We start from the raw sequence: 20,465 nt of genomic DNA, 5'->3' as shown, positions 1-20,465 counted from the left end.
CCCAAGTCCTGTCCTCCATCTAAAAGGCATAAGTCAGTAGTCTGATGGAACACTCCCACTTGCCTGGATGAATTTAGCTCCAACCATACTCAAGAAACTTGATACCATCCAGGACAAAGAGTTGATTGACACCCCATGCTGTATCTTCAATGTTCATTCGTCACCATAAAGTGGGTGCAGTGCATACCCTCAGCAAGATGCACTGCAGTGACTCACCAAAGCTCCTTCCAAAAAAACAGCCTCTACCATCCAGAAGGACAGAGCAGCAGATACATTGGAACACCACCACTAGGAAGCTGCTCTCCAAACTGCTCAACACCCTAACTTGGGTATATATCACTGTTCTTCACCGTCGCTGAGTCAAAATCCTGGAACCTTCTATGTAACAGCATTGTAACCCCAAAGATTGCAGCAGTTTCAAGAAGGTCGCTCATCACCATCTTTCCCAGGGTAGTAAGGAATGGTATTAATTGCTGGTCTAGCACATCTATCAAGTTTCTACAACTTCAGAGTAGGCAGTTCTCTTACAATTTCTTTTTTTCAAAAAGGGTTTGCCAAAATTCAGCCCTCCTCTAGAAACCAGGGCTTAAATCTGTTTAATGTTTGAAATATTGAAATGGAAACTTTTCTCTATTGATTTGCACGCAGTTCCTTTTTATTTCTGTGAACTTCCAGTCTGTCCATTCTGACCTCATTGCATGCCATGGCTCAAAGCCAAAGGGAATGTTGTTTTTTACACAGGAAACATATTCTAGATTATTGCTGTGCTGTGTCTGGTGGACCTAAGAGCATGTAGTGGGAATGTCTGCTTGGGAGAATATAAACAGAGAAATGCTGCAGAGAAAGACTGTAAATGTTTCAGAGTTATTTTAGGAGCCTACAATTAATGCAATTGGTTAAGATGGAAGCAGGATTTTTATAGATTGTATTGGGGTAGTTTCTGTAGCTGGAATGAGCTGCTCTTTAAACTCTGCCACCAGCATTTTGAATACTGACACAACAAAAAAAATCCGGTATTTACGTGCTGACTTTATTATCATGCAGATCTCATGTAAACGCATCACATAGAAAACAACTGATGCTCATCCAAAAATGGAGAGGTCGGGATAAATGTCCAAATGGGACTGCCATAGTGTTAAGTGGAGGGGATTTTAATTTTCCAAACATAGACTGGGACTGTCACAGTGTTAAGGGTTTAGATGGAGAGGAATTTGTTAAGAGTATACAAGCAACTTTTCTGATTCAGTATGTGGATGTATCTACTAGAGAAGGTGCAAACCTTGACCTACTCTTGGGAAATAAGGCGACTGAGGTGTAAGTGGGGGAGCACTTTGGGGCCAGTGACTATAATTCTATTAGTTTCAAAATAGTGATGGAAAATGATAGACCAGATCTAAAAGTTAAAGGTCTAAATTGGAAGAAGGCCAATTTTTACAGCATTAGGGAGGAACTTTCAAAAGTTGATTGGGTGCAGATATTCACAGGAAAGGGACGGCTAGAAAACAGGAAGCCTTCAAAAATGAGATAATGAGAATCGAGAGACGGTATGTTCTCTTTAGGGTGAAAGGCAAGGCTGGTAGTTGTAGGGAATGCTGGACTAGAGAAATTGAGGCTTTGGTTAAGAGAAAGAAGGAAGCATATGTTAGGTATAGACAGCAGAGATTAAGTGAATCCTTAGAAGAGTACAAAGGCAGTAGGAGTGTACAAGAAGGAAATCTGGAGGGCAAAAAGCAGATATGAGATAGCTTCGGCAAATAGGGTTAAGGAGAATCTATAAGGATTTTATAAATACATTAAGGACAAAACAGTAGCTAGGGAGAGAATAGGATCCCTCAATGATCAACAAGGCAGCCTATGTGTGGAACAACAGGAGATGGGGGAGATACTAAATGAATATTTTGCATCAGTGTTTACAGTGTTCTCAATGTTGGGTGAAGGACATGAAAGATATAGAATGTGAGAAAATAGATGGTGAGATCTTGAAAAATGTACACATAATAGAGGAGGAGGTTCTGGATGTCTTAAAATGCACAAAGGTGGGTAAATCCCCAGGTGAACTGTAGAACTCTGTGGGAAGCTAAGGAACTCTGTGGGATGCTGGGCCTCTTGCTGAGATATTTGGATCATCGATAGTCACAGTTGAGGTGCGAGAAGACTGGAGGTTGGGTAACATGGTGCTACTATTAAGAAAGATGGTAAGGAAAAGCCAGGGAACTATAGACCAGTGAGCCTGATGTCAGTGGTGGGCAAGTTGTTGAAGAGAATCCTGAGGGACAGAATTTATATGCATTTGGATAAACAAGGATTGATTAGGGATAGTCAGCATGGCTTTGTGAGTGGGAAATCATGTCCCATGACCTTGATTGAGTTTTTTGAAGAAGTAACAAAGAGGATTGATAAGGGTGAAGTGTTGAACGTGATCTATGTGGACTTCAGTAAGGCAATTGAAAAGGTTTCCTATGGTAGACTGGTTAGCAAGATTAGATCTTATGGAATATAGGGAGAACAAGCATTTGGATACAGAATTGGCTTGCAGATAGAAGACAGAGAGTAGTGGTGGAGGGTTGCTTTTCAGATTGGAGGCCTGTGACCAGTGGTGTGCCACAAGGATTGGTGCTGGGTCCACTACTTTTTGTCATTTATAGAAATGATTTGGATGTGAATATAGGAGGTATTGTTAGTAAGTTTGCAAATTACACCAAAACTGGAGATGTAGTGAAAAGTAAAGAAGGTTCCCTCAGAATAAAATGGGATCTTGATCAGATGGGCCAATGGACTGAGGAGTGGCAGATGGAGTTTAATTTAGATAAATGTGAGGTGTTGCACTTCGGAAAGGTAAATCAGAGCAGGATTTATACACTTAATCGTAAGGTCTAGGGAGTGTTGCTGAACAAAAAGACCTTGCAGTGCTGGTCCATAGCTCCTTGAAAGTGGAATTGCAGGTAAATAGGATAGTGAAGATAGAATAGGTAGATAGGATAGGATTGTGGGCGGCACGGTGTCACAGTGGTTAGCACTGCTGCCTCACAGCGCCAGAGACCCGGGTTCATTCCCACCTCAGGCGACTGACTGTGTGGAGTTTGCACGTTCTCCCCGTGTCTGCGTGGGTTTCCTCCGGGTGCTCCGGTTTCCTCCCACAGTCCAAAGATGTGCAGGTCAGGTGAATTGGCCATGTTAAATTGCCCGTAGTGTTAGGTTAGGGATATGGGTGGGTTGCGCTTCAGTGGGTCGGTGTGGACTTGTTGGGCCAAAGGGCCTGTTTCCACACTGTAAGTAATCTAATCTGAAGAGGGCATTTGATATGCTTTCCTTTATTGATCAGAGGATTGATTATCGGAGTTGGGAGGTCATGTTGCAGCTGACATTGGTTGGCCACTTTTGGAATATTGCATGCAATTCTGGTCTCTCTCCAGTAGGAAGGACGTTGTGAAACTTGAAAGGATCCAGAAAAGATTTACAAGGATGTTGCCAAGGTTGGAAGATTTGAGCTATAGGGGGAGGCTGAATAGGCTGGGGCTGTTTTCCCTGGAGCATCAGAGGCTGAGGGGTGACCTTATAAAATCATGAGGGGCATGGATAGGATAAATCGACAAGGTGTTTTCCCAGGGGTGGGGGAGTCCAGGACTAGAGGGCATAGGTTTGGGGGTGAGGGGAAAAATTTAAAAGGGACCTAAGGGACAACTTTTTCATGCAGAGGATGGTGCATATATAGAATGATCTGCCAGAGGAAGTGATGGAGACTGGTATAATTACAATATTTAAAAGGCATTTGGATGGGTATGTGAATCGGAAGGGTTGAGAGGGATATGGGCCAAGTGCTGGCAAATGGGACTAGATTAGGTTAGGATATCTGGTCAGCATGGACGAGTTGGACTGAAGGGTCTGTTCAGTGCTGTGTATCTCCAGAACTCTAATTAAAGCAGTAGGTTATAATTTGCATTTCAATAGGCGAGAGAGAGTTGTAGAAGCAAAGAGAGAAGGATTGCAGAAATACTAATAGGGAATTAAGGAGAAACATAGCAAACTGGTCAAAAGGTTTGGAGCGAATTAACATCAATGTTCTTTCATTGGATCTGGAAACCATCTTGTAGTTTTTAAGCAAGCACAGTGTTTCCTTGTGGCTGGGCTCCAGCTGGAAAACCTCCCACAAGATAGAATTGGAAGTGAGTGAAACCAAGTTCCAACACTTGACTAGGTGACAACTGTTGTCGACTAAATGAAAGCAGCAAAGTTTCTGGTTCTGATTATATCCTTGCAAAACATCGAAATGCGGAGGAGCCATCGTGAGCCCTCAGGTCACACCTTATTTGTGAAGAGTTGCCAGAATGAAGAAATTCCAGGTGGCATGAGAGCTGCCAGAGTGATACAAACTTTCAGATAAGGAATCAAGCTGAAATGTAGGAGGAAAGGCATCGGTGAGGATTTCTGATTTAGATCGATTGTAGAAAGATGATCATTGATTCCCAACAATGTGGACATTCTTCATGAACATGGTCTCGATGGCAAACGTGGCTCTGTGAATTCTTATTCTCATGATTTCCCTGTCCAGAAGAAAGTATTGCCAGGTTCATGTCTTTTTATTTGCCCCTCTTCTGCTCAATGTGTCTTATTTAGAGCCATTATATCAATACCAAGTTATCTAGACATTCCAGAATGCTATCTTGTCTTGATTGCTGATGGAAAATCCTTCTGGAAGTGGTTTTTCAGCTGGTTTTGGAGTGAGGCAGAATATTTTAAGTGAACCATTTCTCGTCCTTTCCACTCGAAGGGTGAGCAGAGTTAATCCTGAAGAGGGATGTTCATCTTGAGTTATAACTACCAAAGCCTTCTCTGCCTTGATTGTGAATAGTGCAATTAAATATTATAATTGCTGTCTTCGTGTCACATTGTGACTGGAGGTTCTCTGATATCACAATCTTGCCCCTGTCACCACCAGCTAATCACCAAAGGAGTTGGGAAAATTTGCTGCCCATTAAAGAGCCTCGTGGGGAATCTTTTAGAGTGGTAGGCTATGGTATAGTTGATCTTAGCATGGCATTGCCTGGGATCGATGTTCATGCCAGCCTGTACAATTGAGAACAAAGTCTGTTGAAATCTTCTGCCCATCTTTGCAGCCATCAGCCAATCCACTGTTGAAGGATTTTGCTGCAATTGGGCCTGAGGAATGGCAACCTTTGCTCTCCATACCTCAGGTTGTAGTCAAGTTGCTTTATGTAGGTTTTGAATGGTGTAAAGGTATGGACCTTCTACCTCATCCTTTGTCACTGCAATCTATGACAAAATAAGATCCTGCTTATCTTGCTTCTAGCCTCTACAATCTGGGGATTTCTCTGATTACCCAGCACCCACTTATATGATTAGGAGTTGCAGCTTGCCTCAGTTAGTGCCTGGAGATCACGTATGAGATAGATTTTAAAAACTAGCGCACCTTTAAATCAATAACCTGATTTGCAATGACTTACACTTTAGCGCAGCTATTGTCCGTTTTTGCACAGTTGCAGAGTGTCATATAGCGTAGAGGTAAGTGTTGACACGAAGATGTTATATATTTCAAGAACATTGTGTTTTCTTGATGCTTTAATTCTATATTTTTACTTAACAATTACTAACATCTCATGGTTTACAGGGCTGCAAATCAGGAGCCAGCTATAGAATTTTACTTTTCTTAAATTTGCACCTTTTGCTTTGTCTGTAGTAGAAATCTTCAGAGCTGATTTCTGCTGTACTAGACAAGCCTTTTTAGTTGCGTCCAAGAACACATTATGATGCACTTTCATTGCTTGCAGATGTGTTTGAATGATGTTTTATAACTTCCATCCGCTTCATTCAATTTGGCATTAAATGGAAATTCTTTGGACGTCTTTCGAAGGAGAAGTCTGAATGTGAAGATTAAGCACTGACAGACGATCTGCCTTTTTGCACTCCACATGGACAGGGACTATAAAAAGCTATTCACATTTTTTCTTGATATTCTTGGTTAGTCCCTACCCTGTAATCACGCTAATGTGTGTGATACATGTGACTAAACAGATCAAACACTCAATTCTGGGAACTTTCATCAGCATTCCTAAAGCACGTGATGAACTAAGCCGTCGCAAACCATGCCGATTTTACAGAGGACATGCATTTTTCAGTAATATTTATCCATATTCTGCACAATTATTTTCTTACCAGGTCTGGCCAACAAGATTTTAGCATTGAACAAAATATGCTGGGATTAATTGAGCATATGTATGAATTGTCAGCGCACATTTTTAAATTTCAGACTGCAAACAAGGGACATTCCTGAACTAATCCAGCATCACTTAACTCTCTGGAAGCCGGCTCCCTAAAGGTCCACATAACAAGGGATTTACATCAATCTAATTTGGTGAGATCAAAGCAAAAACTGCAGGAAATACTCAGTAAGTCAGTTTGCACCTGCAGAGGGAAAACTAAGAGTTAATTCTTTTAGATCAATGACCAGATTTAACCCTCTTCAAATTGTATTTCTTATTCAAAACCTCGTCAGTCATTCAGTCCAAAAACTAGATGAAAGGCAGGTGTCGTGGCTCAATATTTCTTGTCATTGCTCCGTGTAAAACTAAATGTCAGGATCCAGATTTCTACAGCTATGTTAGAATAACTCTCAAAGCACAATGAAATGCCTTCTCTGTTGTGTTATGGCTCAGTTTTGATTATGCTTTGAAAGGAACAAAGTGGACTCCTTCCACCAAATATTTAAGAAATTACAGTGAATAAGAATGTTCATTTTCATTTGGAGCCTGAACCATAACAGTCAACAATAACTGTGCATTGCCAGGCAGAGGATTATAGACTTACTTCCTGGAAGGAAGCTGGCAAGTGTTGAGGACAACAACTGTTTTGTCTCTGCTTGGCTGACATTACTGTTGTGTCAGAGGTAGAACACCACAGACTTGATGTCTAAGAATTATTAACCAAAATAAATCAATGAACCTGCAAAACCTGGCATTGGGAGTAATCATGAAAATAAAATTAATTAAGTTGCACCATTTTAAAGTGAAATAAAAACAAGATAGAAACATCTGATAGTATTGACTGTTATCATTTAATCACTCCTTAGTATGAAGCAATGTTGCTTTATGCTTATCTTACAGACCACATGGTCTTACAGACCACATGAAGTATTAGCAATAGTTTACAATTACGCTGCGTGGTAAGTCACAATTAAGTCAATGTAAGAAATATTGATCTGGCTGATGTTTTATTTGAGCAGGTAGAGTCCTTTTCTTTCTCTTTCCCATACTGGTTTCATTTGCCGTCAATCTCTACTCATTGTCCTCACTATTATGAAATTGGGGAAGACACATTTGGAATCTTAAATAATTGGAATTTGCGAATCATGAAGCGCTATCTTAACCAAGCATTCTGGATTTAAGAGCCAGCGACTCTGTTTCTTGAGCTATCAGCAATGTGTCAGGGTCACAGCTCTTTTGCTGAGAGAGTACACACATGAACTGACAGAAACTTTCCAACATTTTCACTTTCCTCACTTAGCACTGTAGTGCACTTCAGTTTCACGCCCCTGCTAACTTCACTACTTAGAGGTGCCGGTGTTGGACTGGGTGTCCAAACTTACAAATAACACAACACCAAGTTATAGTCCAACAGGTTTATTTGGAAGCACTAGCTTTCGTAGTGCTGCTCCTTCATCAGGTGGTCCTTTCACTACAGCAGAGGAGCAGCCAGTACAGCTTTAGTTCCGACCTCTGATAGGGACAAGTGTTGCAGCACCTGCAGAAGTAGCCTTCTCCAATCTATGTTTGCTTCCAAAAGGAAAATGGGATAGACACCAAAATCCAGCTGGAAGGAGGCAAGGCCCCAACAAAAGGTCTGTAGGCTGAAGATCACGTCTCTTGACATGTCTTGACCATTGCCTTAGCAGACCTAGGGTTGTGTGGAAACTTGCTGTGACATTGAAGTGCAGAGGGTTAAATTTGACTGTGTGACATGCTAATGAGACAGTATATATCTTCACAGGAATTGATACGATGTCATATGATTTTTTTCTCTCTCCTGCAGCCTCATGGAAAGATTAAACTATAGTTTCTGAACTGAAATCAATAGTTCTTTTACCTGAGCTGACTCTGTAAATATTCTTTAGCAGAACAAAGGAACTAAGGCTGTTATAGACATTTGTGAGCTCCTGGAGAAAACCCGTCTTACCCAAAAGGTCAGGTGATCACACATTGCCGGTGACAATTTAGGTTCCTGTCACTGGAGGGTGACACCTATCTAACTTACACCATCCCCCACTCTATTTTCCCTCCGCATTCTTATCCTCCTTTTACTTTCCTTTGCTGAATGAAGGTCTGCAGGTGAAACATGAAATTGTTTATTTGTTGGGCAAATGCAAACTGACCTGCGGAGTGGTTCTAGCACTGTAGAGGCTACAATACATTTTTTTACAATAACAAAATGGTTAACTATCACTTTGGGGTATAATGTCCAACACAGCACCTACACAGCATGGACTGTGGAGTTTCAAGAAGGAGGTTTACCACCACATTCTCCAGTGGAATCAGTGATGAGCAATACATGCTGGCCTTACCCAGTGATGCTCACATCCCTTAACGGAATTCTAAGTGCAACATGACCAGTTCCTAGGTGAAAGTACCCATTTCATTATGATTTTGATTGGGATATCCCTAAGTGGCGAGACTCCTGGGTGATAAGGGATGGCTTGCTTCCCTTCTTAATTCAACCTCTCTCTTGGTTCATTCCAACAAAGTTAATTTAAAAAGTATGCCAACCCTTGTAGTACTTATTTTCCCAATTTGAAGTATTTAAGGTTTAAAAGTAATTAGACTTGTTTGCATTAAAGCAAAGATGAATTTATTTGCGACTAAACGTATGAAAAGATAACAAACCATGTCAGCAAAGATTAGAAACATAAACTGAGTAAAAAGATAACTGTTAAAAAGATATACTAATCAGTCTCCATGTTCTTTGTAGTAAATGTTGTGGCTATTAAGTTAGATGATCCCAAAAATGCTGATGTCGGTCGTGAAGTTGTTGATATTGAGATTCTTGACCCTAAAAGCTAGCTGATGGGTTTTATCCCCTAATTCCTTTTCAGTGATGACTTCACTGGCTTGCCTGGCATCCAACACTCAGAGCAAGAGAAGGATTATCTTCACCTGCAGTGCAGGGGTATCTAATGCTTGTCCTCAGTTGTGACCTTTACAACATACTAGGTCACGCTAGCACATTAGCTCACTAACACTCACAGGCCAAAGGTTGCAGTTTCTAAGCCTTTTTTTGAATATTTCTTGAAAGGTAAAACACAGTCATGTCTGAAAGAGATGACGTTTTGTGTAGAGGGGTAGACAGCTGGTCATTATCTTTGTAGCTACAGGAGATCACAGTCTAGCTGGCTTTGAATTGCACCTCTCCTTTTGAGAGGTTGTTGTCTGAAGGTCCATTTGCACATTTGGACTGGAGAATACATTGTTCTTCATAGGGCTTTGCCAAGACAGTCATTGAATTTACATCCACAGTCAACCTTTACCTGTACATTCTCTTTTTAAAAAACCCCTGTTGTAATTAAAAGTTCAAATTGTCTCTAAATAATCTGGAGTTATGATCCAATGTCATGGCAAATAACTATATTTTAATGCATGCCTGTGTCTTGGACAGCCTTTTAAAAATAAATTGAATAATGAAATTGAGCTTGACACCATCCAGGTCAAACCAGCTTCTTTATTTCTAACATTTCCATAAACATTTATTCCCTACACCAGAGATGCTCAATAGAAACTGCGTATCATTTACAAAGTGTGCTGCAGAAATTCACTAAGGTTCCTCAGACAACACCTTCTAAACCCATGATCACTTCTATCTAGAAGGACAAGGCAGCAGTGGTGGGAACACCATGACTTGCAAATTCCCCTCCAAACTATTTACCATCCAGATTTAGAAATAAATCGCTGTTCCATCAGTGTCGTTGGGTCAAAATCCTGGAACATCCTCCATATGGAATTCTGGGACTACCTAAAGAAAATGGACTGCAATGGTCCAAGAAGGCAACTCAACACCAATTTCTTAAGGGCAGTTAGGGGTGGATAATAAATGCTAGCCCAGCCAACAATACCCACACTACATGAATGAAGTTTTCAACAGAAGAAGTAATGATATTAATAGTCAAACATTCGATTTCAAGCTTCTTGTCTTTGTGGGTTTTTGAAGTTCTTTTGCTTTGATTCCTTTCATCAAAGGATGATTGACAACATTCAGAATAAGAGAGAACATCTTATTTCTTTACTCATAGACTTGATTTTAGCCTTTATCCCTGAGTATTCTGGAAGGGAGAGAAAACATCAGTACATCTCTCTCTCAGACTGTTGTCTTTTCTTTTACCATTATGTCCACAGTCTGTAAAAGTCCCAGTAGGTTAGAATGTCAGTTTGCAATGCATTTTCTCTCTTTGAACTTGGTTTGACACCTTATCAAGTGTGATAGTCCAGAGTCTCTCTCTCTCTCCAGATAATCACTGAATCCACAGGTGCAGTCATCAGCCTCTTTCCCGCTGCTGTCAGACTTATGAATGGAGTTCTCATATATTAGAGTTTATCTTTCTCTGCATCTTGCACTACATTCTGCATTCTGTTCTATTACCCTGATGTACTTATGTAGGGTATGATTTGTCTGGTTAGCAAGCAATACAATAGATTCAGATTGTGTGGAAACAGGCCATTCGGCCCAACAAGTCCACACTGACCCTCCGAAGAGTAACTCACCTAGACCCCATTCCCCTACCCTATATTTACCCCAGACTAATGCACCTAACACGATGAGCAATTTAGCATGACCAATTCACCTGACCTGCACATCTTTGGATGGTGGGAGGAAACCACGCATGCATGGGGAGAAGTGCAAACTCCACACAGACAGTCATCCAAGGCAGGGATCGAACCCGGGTCCCTGGTACTGTGAGGCAGTAGTGCGAACCACTGAGCCACCATATTGCCCCACTTTTCACTGTAGTTTTCACTGTATCTTGGTAAATGTGACAGTAATAAATCAAATCAAATCAAAACCTTTAAAGTCAGTCCTTTTAAAAAAGAAATCATGTCATAGAGTCATAGAGATGTACAGCATGGAAACAGACCCTTTGGTCCAACCCGTCCATGCCGACCAGATGTCCCAACCCAATCGAGTCCCACCTACAAGTGCCCGGCCCATATCCCTCCAAACCCTTCCTATTCATATACTCATCCAAATGCCTCTTAAATGTTGCAATTGTGCCAGCCTCCACCACATCTTCTGGCAGCTTATTCCATACACTTACCACTCTCTGTGTGAAAATGTTGCCCCTTAGGTCTCTTTTATATCTTTCCCCTCTCACCCTAAACTCCCCGACCTCACCTCTAGACTCCCCGACTCCAGGGAAAAGACTTTGCCTATTTATCCTATCCACGCCCCTCATAATTTTGTAAACCTCTATAAGGTCACCCCTCAGCCTCCCGACGCTCCGGGGAAAACAGTTTCAGCCGGAGCTGAAGTTTCATAGGTGACCCGGGGTTATGGTTTCATATCCATGACAGCGTGAATGGTGCCATGAACAGGTGTGAAGAACAAGCCAACCTTTCAGCAAAATGAGAAGTGTTAGAGGATGGATCTTATCAAAAGATATATTATTCTGAGGGGTTTGACAAGGTAGATGTTTAAAGGATGTTTACCTTTGTGAGACAATCTAGAATTAAGAGGCATACTTTGAAGATTAGGAGGCACCCATTGAAAGTAGAGGTACTTTTCTCTCAGAGGGGTGTTTATCACTGAATATATTTAAGGTTGAGTTGGACAGATCTTTGATCTATAAGAGAGTCAAGAGTATGGGGTGGGGTGTGGGTGGGTGGTAAGCATGAGAATGAAGTTAATGGAGCAATCAGATGAACCACGATCTTCTTGGGTGACACAGCAGGCTCCAAATGCTGAATGTGGCCCTACCTGCGGTCCTGTTTCTTTAGTTACCTTTGAAGATGTCACAGGATACATATGAATTCGAATAGCCATTTAGTCCCTCAGATCCGTTGAGCCACTCCATTAGATCAGATCTGATCATACACTAGAGCTAGTTTTAATTCCACAATCCCTATATGTTCTGATCTAATAAAAGTTTGTCAATGTTAATTTAGAAATTTTTAATTGATCCTCTGCTCTCAGACACAGGGGAAGAAGTCACAGATTTGAACCATCCTTGTGTGAAGAAGTCATTCTTGGGCATAGAATGTGCCATGAGGTCTTAAAAATAGAGAGGAAAGATCAATAAAGTAGACAAGGAGCAAAATAATATGTTAGAAACAGGAATAATAATAAACAGGAACCTCCCTCTTCATTTTCTGATGATCATTTATCCTTTCAGCGAATCATTTTATTTTAAGTCAGATGGGGGCACTCTAACTACATTCAGTCTGTCTCTAATCGCTGGGTTTCAATCTAATTTGTAATTTAAACTCATGACGCACAATGATCATTTGATGTTTTACTGCAAATTAAAAGCTTTACATTCCAAAAGCTGAAGCAACTTTTTTTAACTACTCAGAAGAAGCATTCTGAACAATAAAAAAAATCAGAGCTGTTAATCAACATCCTGATTACATCAATTTATGAATTACTATTAAATATTGCAGAAGATTTCTTGCAAGCTATTTCCCAGCAGGAGTGCCAATTTGGACTATTTGTTACCCTCCTTGAACAACGGATGGACTGCAGTTATGCATTCACTTGTACAGCATTGTGGAAGGGTTTCAGAGACATACCGAGCAATTATTTTTCTTTCTTCTTTCACAAGAAGTGAAGGTTGTCAAAGACAATATTTGTTCCCCATGCCTTATTGACCTTGAACTAAGTGGCTTGCTCCTTTGCAAGATTGTTGGTCACATTGTAGTCAAGAGTCAACCCAAAATGTCGATTCTCCTGCTCCTTCAAGGCTGCCTAACCTACTGTGCTTTTCCAGCACCACACTCTCGACTCTGACTGCCAGCATCTGATCCCTCACTTTCGCCTACATTACTGGAGATCTGGAGCCCCATCTAGGCTTGACAGATACAGGTGACAGATTTCCTTCCCTAAACGATATTTACAAACAAGTTTAGATTTTTATAACATTTGCTCACAGTTTCATGGTCACCATTACTTAAGCTAGCTTTAATAATTTACTAATTGAATTTCACCTCCACCAGTTGTTTTGGTGAGATTTGAACCCATGTCCCCCATGGCCTGGTGTTTTTGGGTTACTTGTCCAGTGCTATTACCAGCAATTGTACTGTCTCTCCAAAGTGATTGCCTGAGTGAATATGGTTTACACATCTATCTAGCATTGAGAAGCATTGTTGCTTAGTTCAGTATGTGAGATCCTAAGTTGAGTGGGAAAGGAAGAAAAAAGAAAGAAAGCTCAGAATTTCTTGGAAATCCACAAGAAGTAATAATCCTTAATATCTCACTCATCTGCATACCTGCAGCAGCATGCCTCTTTTAATCCAAGAAGTCAGTCATTGCCTGCAGACAATTTACAATGTCTTACCTGCTGTCTGGTTTGTACTGGTGTCCTAAAGACTGCCTGACTTGCCACATTCCTGTGACACTTTCTCAACCATAGCAATAAAGAACGCAGGTAAAATGGCAATCAGGGCAGTTACTACATCGGGAGCTGTCTTCTTTTTGTCCCTTTAGGTTAATGAGTTGGCCATGTGTGTGTTCTGTGTGTGTGGGACTGGAAGAAGTTGGAGGAAACATTGCCGACAGTTTGCCAAGGTTAAACAATGCAGAGTTGGACAGTTTGATTAACCAGCTGGTTTTTCCTTTTATATTTTACCGTGCGATGCTGCATTTTACAATGCTACAAATACCTAAAGACTGTCGAATATTAGGGTTAGGTGAAGTAATGGCTTCATGAACAATGCATTTATGAAATAAAATTTAGTTCACATGTGAAACATGAGTAAATGTTGTTGAACTGTATTGTACCATTTGCCTCTGCTAACATGTTGCAAATAATGCATGGAAAGATCTTTTGCAAACATTTTTTTAGAGGCAGTGGTCCCTTCAAGAGGAATGCATTGTAACTGGAGGTGATTTAACAAAAATTATACCCCCCAAAAAATAGATAACAAGGAAACTGCACATTGTTAAAAGAAATCCACACGTTGTCAATTAGGAGAGTATATGTTATTGAGTTGAGACATAACTCTGAATTTCTCCAAATTTGACTATTTGCCTAAAACTGCTGATATTTCCACACCAGCAGTTTTAGATTATATTGTGTTTAATGTAGAGAGCCACAGTTGACGTATGAGAAGTACAAATTGAAACCTCTATTCCGTTGTATAAAAGAAAAATTGGCCATGTTTTTCTGATTTCTTTTTCAGATTTCACAGCAAATACACCATGTACCTCTAACGGACATACTCATGATGTTATCACCCTGTTGGGTGGCATGTCACTAAATGATACAAAGTTCTCAGTGTCAATCTGACTGAGCTCTGTTTTGTTGCAGCAAGATTAACTGAGGGAGGTGTACTAGAGTACATCAGAATTGTTTAGCTGGAGCACATATACACAAATGTCTGTGATTGTAGGTAATTTCCAAGAGCTGTATTAAAAGTTCACAGAATGATTCAGGACTATATGTCTGTGTCTTGTTCTTGGAGAACAAAAGGAGCTTACATAAGTTTAGCAGCATCATAGTTGCAGATCATCAGTACATCTTGCCACCTGACGTCACCTCTATTTCACGCTCTAAGCTTGACAAAGTTATGTTGTTTGTCAAACACTTCCTGTTTTCTCTGCAGTCGATTTTTAGTTGTCTGGGGGAGTAGGCGGACTTGACCGAATGGGGATGCACAATCCCAGACTCATGCAAAACAAGTGATAAAAAGGCTCGAATTTTCACTGGCTTCTCCCACATTTTTCACTGAGTCTCAATTTGACTGAGAAATTGTGATTCCCTCTATCAGTTTCTGAATTAACATCTCTGAATGGGTAATATGACATAAGCCATGACATTGCAGTTCAGTTAACTTGTAACTGTCATCCAAGTTCCAATATATTTTGAGAAACAGCTTCAAAAGCACTTTAGAGTATACGTGACAGTAATTCTCTATCATGCTTTGACTCACAATAAGTTTGCGGGGCTATTGTGCAAGTTCAGAGAATGGGTGATGGTGAAAGGGATATTGACACTTAAAAGAGTTTTACGAGAGTTGTGCTGGGATGTGAGTGTGTTTGAAATCTGAAAAAGAAGTCAGAAAAACATGGCCAATTTTTCTTTTGTACAATGGATACATTAACATATTCTCCACGATATATACACGGGACTCTTAACAACATTGCCAATGTGTACTGTAAAGCTTTATGTTTGTCTGGATGTGAATTCAGCGTTATTAATGTTCGGAAGTGCCATTCATGATGAACAATTAGAAACTGTGACAGGATCATTGGCAAGTTTAATAGAACAACAGAACAGTTAGCAATTGGTTACCAGAAATAAATATGGCCACCGTCTGCGTAAGTAACTTATGCAGGCTTCCCAAATGGGTTGTATCCCTACTCTTTGCAAAATCAATGTGAGGTGTACTTGAAATGACCTTGACAACATAGTTTCAGAGTTCCAAAGTAGGCAAGTATAAGGTCAGTCAAAGCTCACTCTCCTAATCAATTCTACCTGATCTAGGCTGGAAGGTGTGTGGGCATTGGCTGTAGGAGGATTGGGACAAGCTCTATCACTTTCCATGATCAAGGTATCAGGGAGGAATTACATTCCAATGCAAACTGATGGCTTTAGGACAAGAGAGGTGAAAATATGGTGGAAAGGTGCTCAGAGTGAGGGGAGGAGGGATGAGAACGAAAGAAGGGAAAACGAGGCTGCAAGAGAGAAGGGGAGGGAACGAGAGAGAGGGGATAGGAGGGTTAAGCGAAGAGCAGGGAAAGTGAAAGATGAGTGCAATAACTCACAGAAAGATAATAAATGATGTAAGTCAATGATTGTTCAACAAACTAATTTATTAGCCAGCCACAATATAACTATGAAATTGTTCAACAAACTTTGGTACAAAGAGTATGAATGTCAATACGTTCATCAGAAAACCTGCAGCAGTCCAGCCGCTCTGATACTATCCACTGTGGGAGTTAGCTGCTGTGCTGGAGAAAAGGCATCCAATAGCTGGGTTGCAGTGAACAGGAAATGCTTTCATAATGCGTGTTAACTTTACACTTACAACATCTAGGTTCGAAAAATGACAACATAAACTACAGGAGTTTTGCAAATGCAATTGAGAGGTTGTTTGAAAAAAAATCATTGAAAAGAAAAGTCTGAAGCGCAGTGGTGTTTGTACAATTACTAGCAATGATAGCTGGAAATTTTCTTGGAAAAAAACTCTTGCTTATTTACAAATATAGACACAATAATGAGCTTGACTCAAGAAACCGATAACAATCTCATAGCTCATCAGAATGATGTAAATTATCCAGTCTTTAGTCAACACACTGCATACATATTTAAGACAGCTGGCATATCTTACTATTGTAAGGTAGCAAATAAACATAAGTGCTCCTTATATACTGTTTTAAAGAATCAATAAGGAACTCTTGGAAACCAAAGCTTTAAATAACAAATCCAGCTGTTTTGCTGCCTGCAGCCCTGGACCTTCCTTATTTGAATCATGTTCCAGTCTTTGAAACATTGATTTAAAGTCCTGCTTTCCCATGATCTTTTGTGTTGACCAGCAAATGAAGTAATACACTCACAATGGAAATTAAATAACATTCAACCAATTATTATAAAAGCCATGACTTGTTGGCAGTTGGGTCCAGTAACCAGAGCAGAATGCAGATGGATCTGAGGTCTGCTGCTCCTGTGCCTGTCTTTCTCTGGTGCCTGACATGTCTGGAGTCATTTGATATAGCAGTGTTGACTGACCATCTTCCTTCTTTCAAATATATGTTTGCAAAGCTTAATAGGTCCACTGTGGTTTAAGTGCCAATGGGCCAACATCTGGAAATGTTACTAACACTCTTCTACTAGCACTACTAACAGATGCTAAGTGTTGGGGAAATCAAAGCTCAAAATACCAGATATCTTCTTGGGGGATTAACCATTTGACTCTAGAAGAAAGAAGATTCGAACTGAAACCAGGATCAGAAGAGGAGTTACTATCAATGCCTCTTTATGCTACAACATATACAAATTGCACTTTTAACCTTACCCAAACTGATCAATACTGCAAGTGCCCAAAGCCCATCAATGGACTTCCTCCACTATAGATATCATTGTGATCATTTGTTCTGTACAGAAAAGGCATAGACTAAACATTTTCAGAAAATAGGTTGAATTTGCAAGTGATTTTTTTTGTTGTAATCTCCAAATCAGTGCATCATCTCACCTCAAAGATGGACACTTATTGCTGTGTCTCACCTGGCCTACATCAAGTTCAAGTCCACCCTATCCAACAACCAAGGAATTGTGAATAATGGTGCAACCTAGTGTTTGCCCTCTCTGTCCACAGCATCTGCTAAGCCCCAGTGGCAGGGAGCCATTGATTTGTTTTTAAAAAGTTGAATTGAAGCATAAAAAAACACAGGACCATAGGAATAGGAACAGACTATTTAGGCCCTTGAGCCTGCTGTGGCTGATTCAACATTCATCATGCCCATTTTCCTCCCCTTTCCCTGTAACCCTCAACTGATCGAGAATGTCAGCCATAAATATACACAAGGACCTCAACAGCTCTCTGTGGCCTGGAGTTCCAAAGACTCTCACCCCTCTGACGGAGTCTTAACTCAGACTTAAATTGCCAGCCTTTATCCTGAGACTATATCCTCCGGTCCTAGATTACCTCTCATTCTTCTAAATTTCAAAGAGTAGAGTCCAATCCTGTTTAACTCTTGTTTATAAACAATTCCTCCATACTAGGGATCATCCTAGTGAACATTCTCTGAACTGCTTCCAATGAAATTATATTTTTTTTAAATTTCAAAAAAACTGCTCACAGTATTCCAGATGTCGTCTCACCAGTACTTGTGCATATGTGGTAAGACTTCCCTACTCTTATACTCCAACTGCGTTGAAATAAGGGTCAGCATTCCATTAGCCTTCCTGATTACCTGCTGCCCTGCTGTACTGTTAAAAGTCCATCTTAAATGTTTATGCTTCTGGCACATTTCAGGCAAGCCCTGCTTCTTTGGATGTAATGTGCCAGTAGGAAAGTCAAGCAACTAACACAGATGTTGAAATAAAACACAAAATAATGTCAAGCTTTGCTCCATATATTTTCTGTAACTGAAATCTATCCCATTTGGTTAACAAAAGTATTTATTGTCTTTTTTTGGATTTTTTAATTTCATAAATGCTATTAACTTGCTTTAAAAAAACCGCAAACTATCTGGCCTGCTTGCATTACTCGCTGCACAGTAGTCAATTTGATTGAAAACTGAAGCTGTTACGTTTTTGAAAAAGGAAACCGATGACAGATGAAAAGGCAAGCTGGCAACTTCCTTTCAATCTGTGGGCAACAATATTCATTTATTTTAATAAAATTCAGGCAAATAAAAACTGTTTTGCTTCATACAAGGTAAGGTGCGAGACAAAAAGACTTTTTGCCAGTAGATGCAAAACAACTCGGATGAATCTCCAAAGACGATAAACCTGGCAAAATGTAACCGAACAAATACAAATATTTTCCTTATACACTCAATGATCCCAATCATGGTTTTCTCAGTGCCCCCAATGTTTCCAGGTCTAATGAAAATCTTGCACTTGCTTTGCCATTGATGTAGGAATCCATGAGTTTGCTGATTGAGGTGAAGATGCTTCATAGTCAATATGGCCGCCACACCGCTTCCTCCAGTCTTCCTGTGGTGCTCATATTTGTTGGAGAGTTGCTATGACTCCCATCTGCGTCCACTACATCACTTTGATTGGGAAGGTTTGGGTTGAGGAGGCTAGATCCTGTGGATGCATTAGTGCAGGGTGGTAGAATCCGGGGTGGCGACCGGTCTCCTCCTGTCATCATGGAAAACTGGTAGGACCCAGCTGAGGTACCATAGTATAGATGGTAAGGAGAAGAACTGGTTTGGAAGGGTCCAGTTTGACCTTGGGCAGAACCTGGGTAAGGAGGAGGCAGGTATGTGTGGTAACGTGCTGCAGTTGTCATGGCAGACATGCCAATTCCTATGCCTGTAGTGACAGGGGTGGGTGTGTATGCAAATGGTCCTGGGTAGTGCATTCGAGGATCTGTGAAGCGACTGTCAGAAAGAGAAGGAAGGGCTGAGAATTGACGGTCAATGCCCATTCTTGGGTCTCCAAATGCTGTTAGATCAGAGGCACCTGCAATGAAAGATATCCCCAGTTACTTAAATGCTGACATCTGCTATACAATCGCTTTGTAGCTGAGTGTGGCTGAAAAGACAGACATGTTGCTGAAGCTTTTCCATTTGCACTCATCAGGAAAAATGAACAATGCCAAATTTCTAACAAATTATAAATTATTACCAAAGAAAAATGCTGATTAATTGGAAACTTGACTCTAACTAGCCAAAGTATTGTCACAAATAAAGTAATGGGAAACTACAGGTTTTCCAAGCTCCTGGTAATGTCAAAACCATGAAACAGTTTCCTCTGAATTTACACCACTTCTAGGAGGAGGAAATAAGGCATGTTACAAACACTACTGATTATATTAAATTGGTTGTTACTGTAGCTGTAAGGTAAATTATAGGAACTTTTATCAGATGCAGAATGGTTAAAACATTAATATATAATGGGGAAAGATATTTTTCCTCTTGAACATAACTACTGAATACCATCAAATATGAACATTTTACAGCAGTCCTGGGGTAGGGTGGGGGGTAAATGAGAAAAAAACTTGTTTCTTTTGTGAAAGAGGCAAACTATGTATGGGAGCAATATGAATATATAAAGCACCACAGTAACAGGGGAATAACATCCATCAAAACAGAACTTAAATTATATGGTCAATCAAATTAACCTGCACAACACAGATCTCCTCCCATCATCATCTTCCCATCCTTCTCTGACTGTATATGTGTGCCCTAGAAACCAACCTCCCCAGTTAATTATGCAGTATTTGGCTTTGGATGTTTTAAACACCTAGTAGGATTTAATCTATACCAACATTTATCTGTGACTGAAGTAAATTGTCATCAATGGCCTTTGAAAGCTCAATCTTATGCTTTGTAAGATTTCGCAATTTTGTAAAAGAAAAGTACTGAGTAATAACAGCAGAAACCATCAAAAAAGGCAAAAATTGCACCTCATCCTAGAAATTCCTTGAAATAAGTACAGCCGAAAAATACTACATCTGTAAGATTCTAATGATGTTGTTTACTACTTTTAGGCAAATGTAAACCTGTTATAGCAGTGTAAAGTAGAAAGGTGAGTTGTTCTGTTCGCTTTTTGTCAGAATCAACTGACGTACAGCAAAGAA

At 40.3% G+C, this 20,465-nt stretch overlaps 1 protein-coding gene across 4 annotated transcripts in view; it reads right to left on the bottom strand.

Moving 5' to 3' along the window:
* Nucleotides 1-16,005: 16,005 nt before the first annotated feature.
* The window catches only part of runx1 (RUNX family transcription factor 1), a 229,365-nt gene continuing 224,905 nt past the window's right edge, over nucleotides 16,006-20,465 (bottom strand). For all 4 annotated transcript variants that reach the window (XM_072585546.1, XM_072585547.1, XM_072585548.1 and 1 more), the window contains one exon: nucleotides 16,006-19,345. In XM_072585546.1, the coding sequence (XP_072441647.1) occupies nucleotides 18,837-19,345 (509 nt within the window). In that variant the 3' untranslated portion in view covers nucleotides 16,006-18,836. The remainder of the gene's footprint in view (nucleotides 19,346-20,465) is intronic.

The sequence above is a fragment of the Chiloscyllium punctatum genome, chromosome 15, assembly GCF_047496795.1.
Source record: "Chiloscyllium punctatum isolate Juve2018m chromosome 15, sChiPun1.3, whole genome shotgun sequence".
In the NCBI taxonomy this organism is placed as follows: Eukaryota; Metazoa; Chordata; class Chondrichthyes; order Orectolobiformes; family Hemiscylliidae; genus Chiloscyllium; species Chiloscyllium punctatum.
Note: the sequence above shows the minus strand (reverse complement) of the source record. Positions and strands in the feature narration are given on the sequence as shown.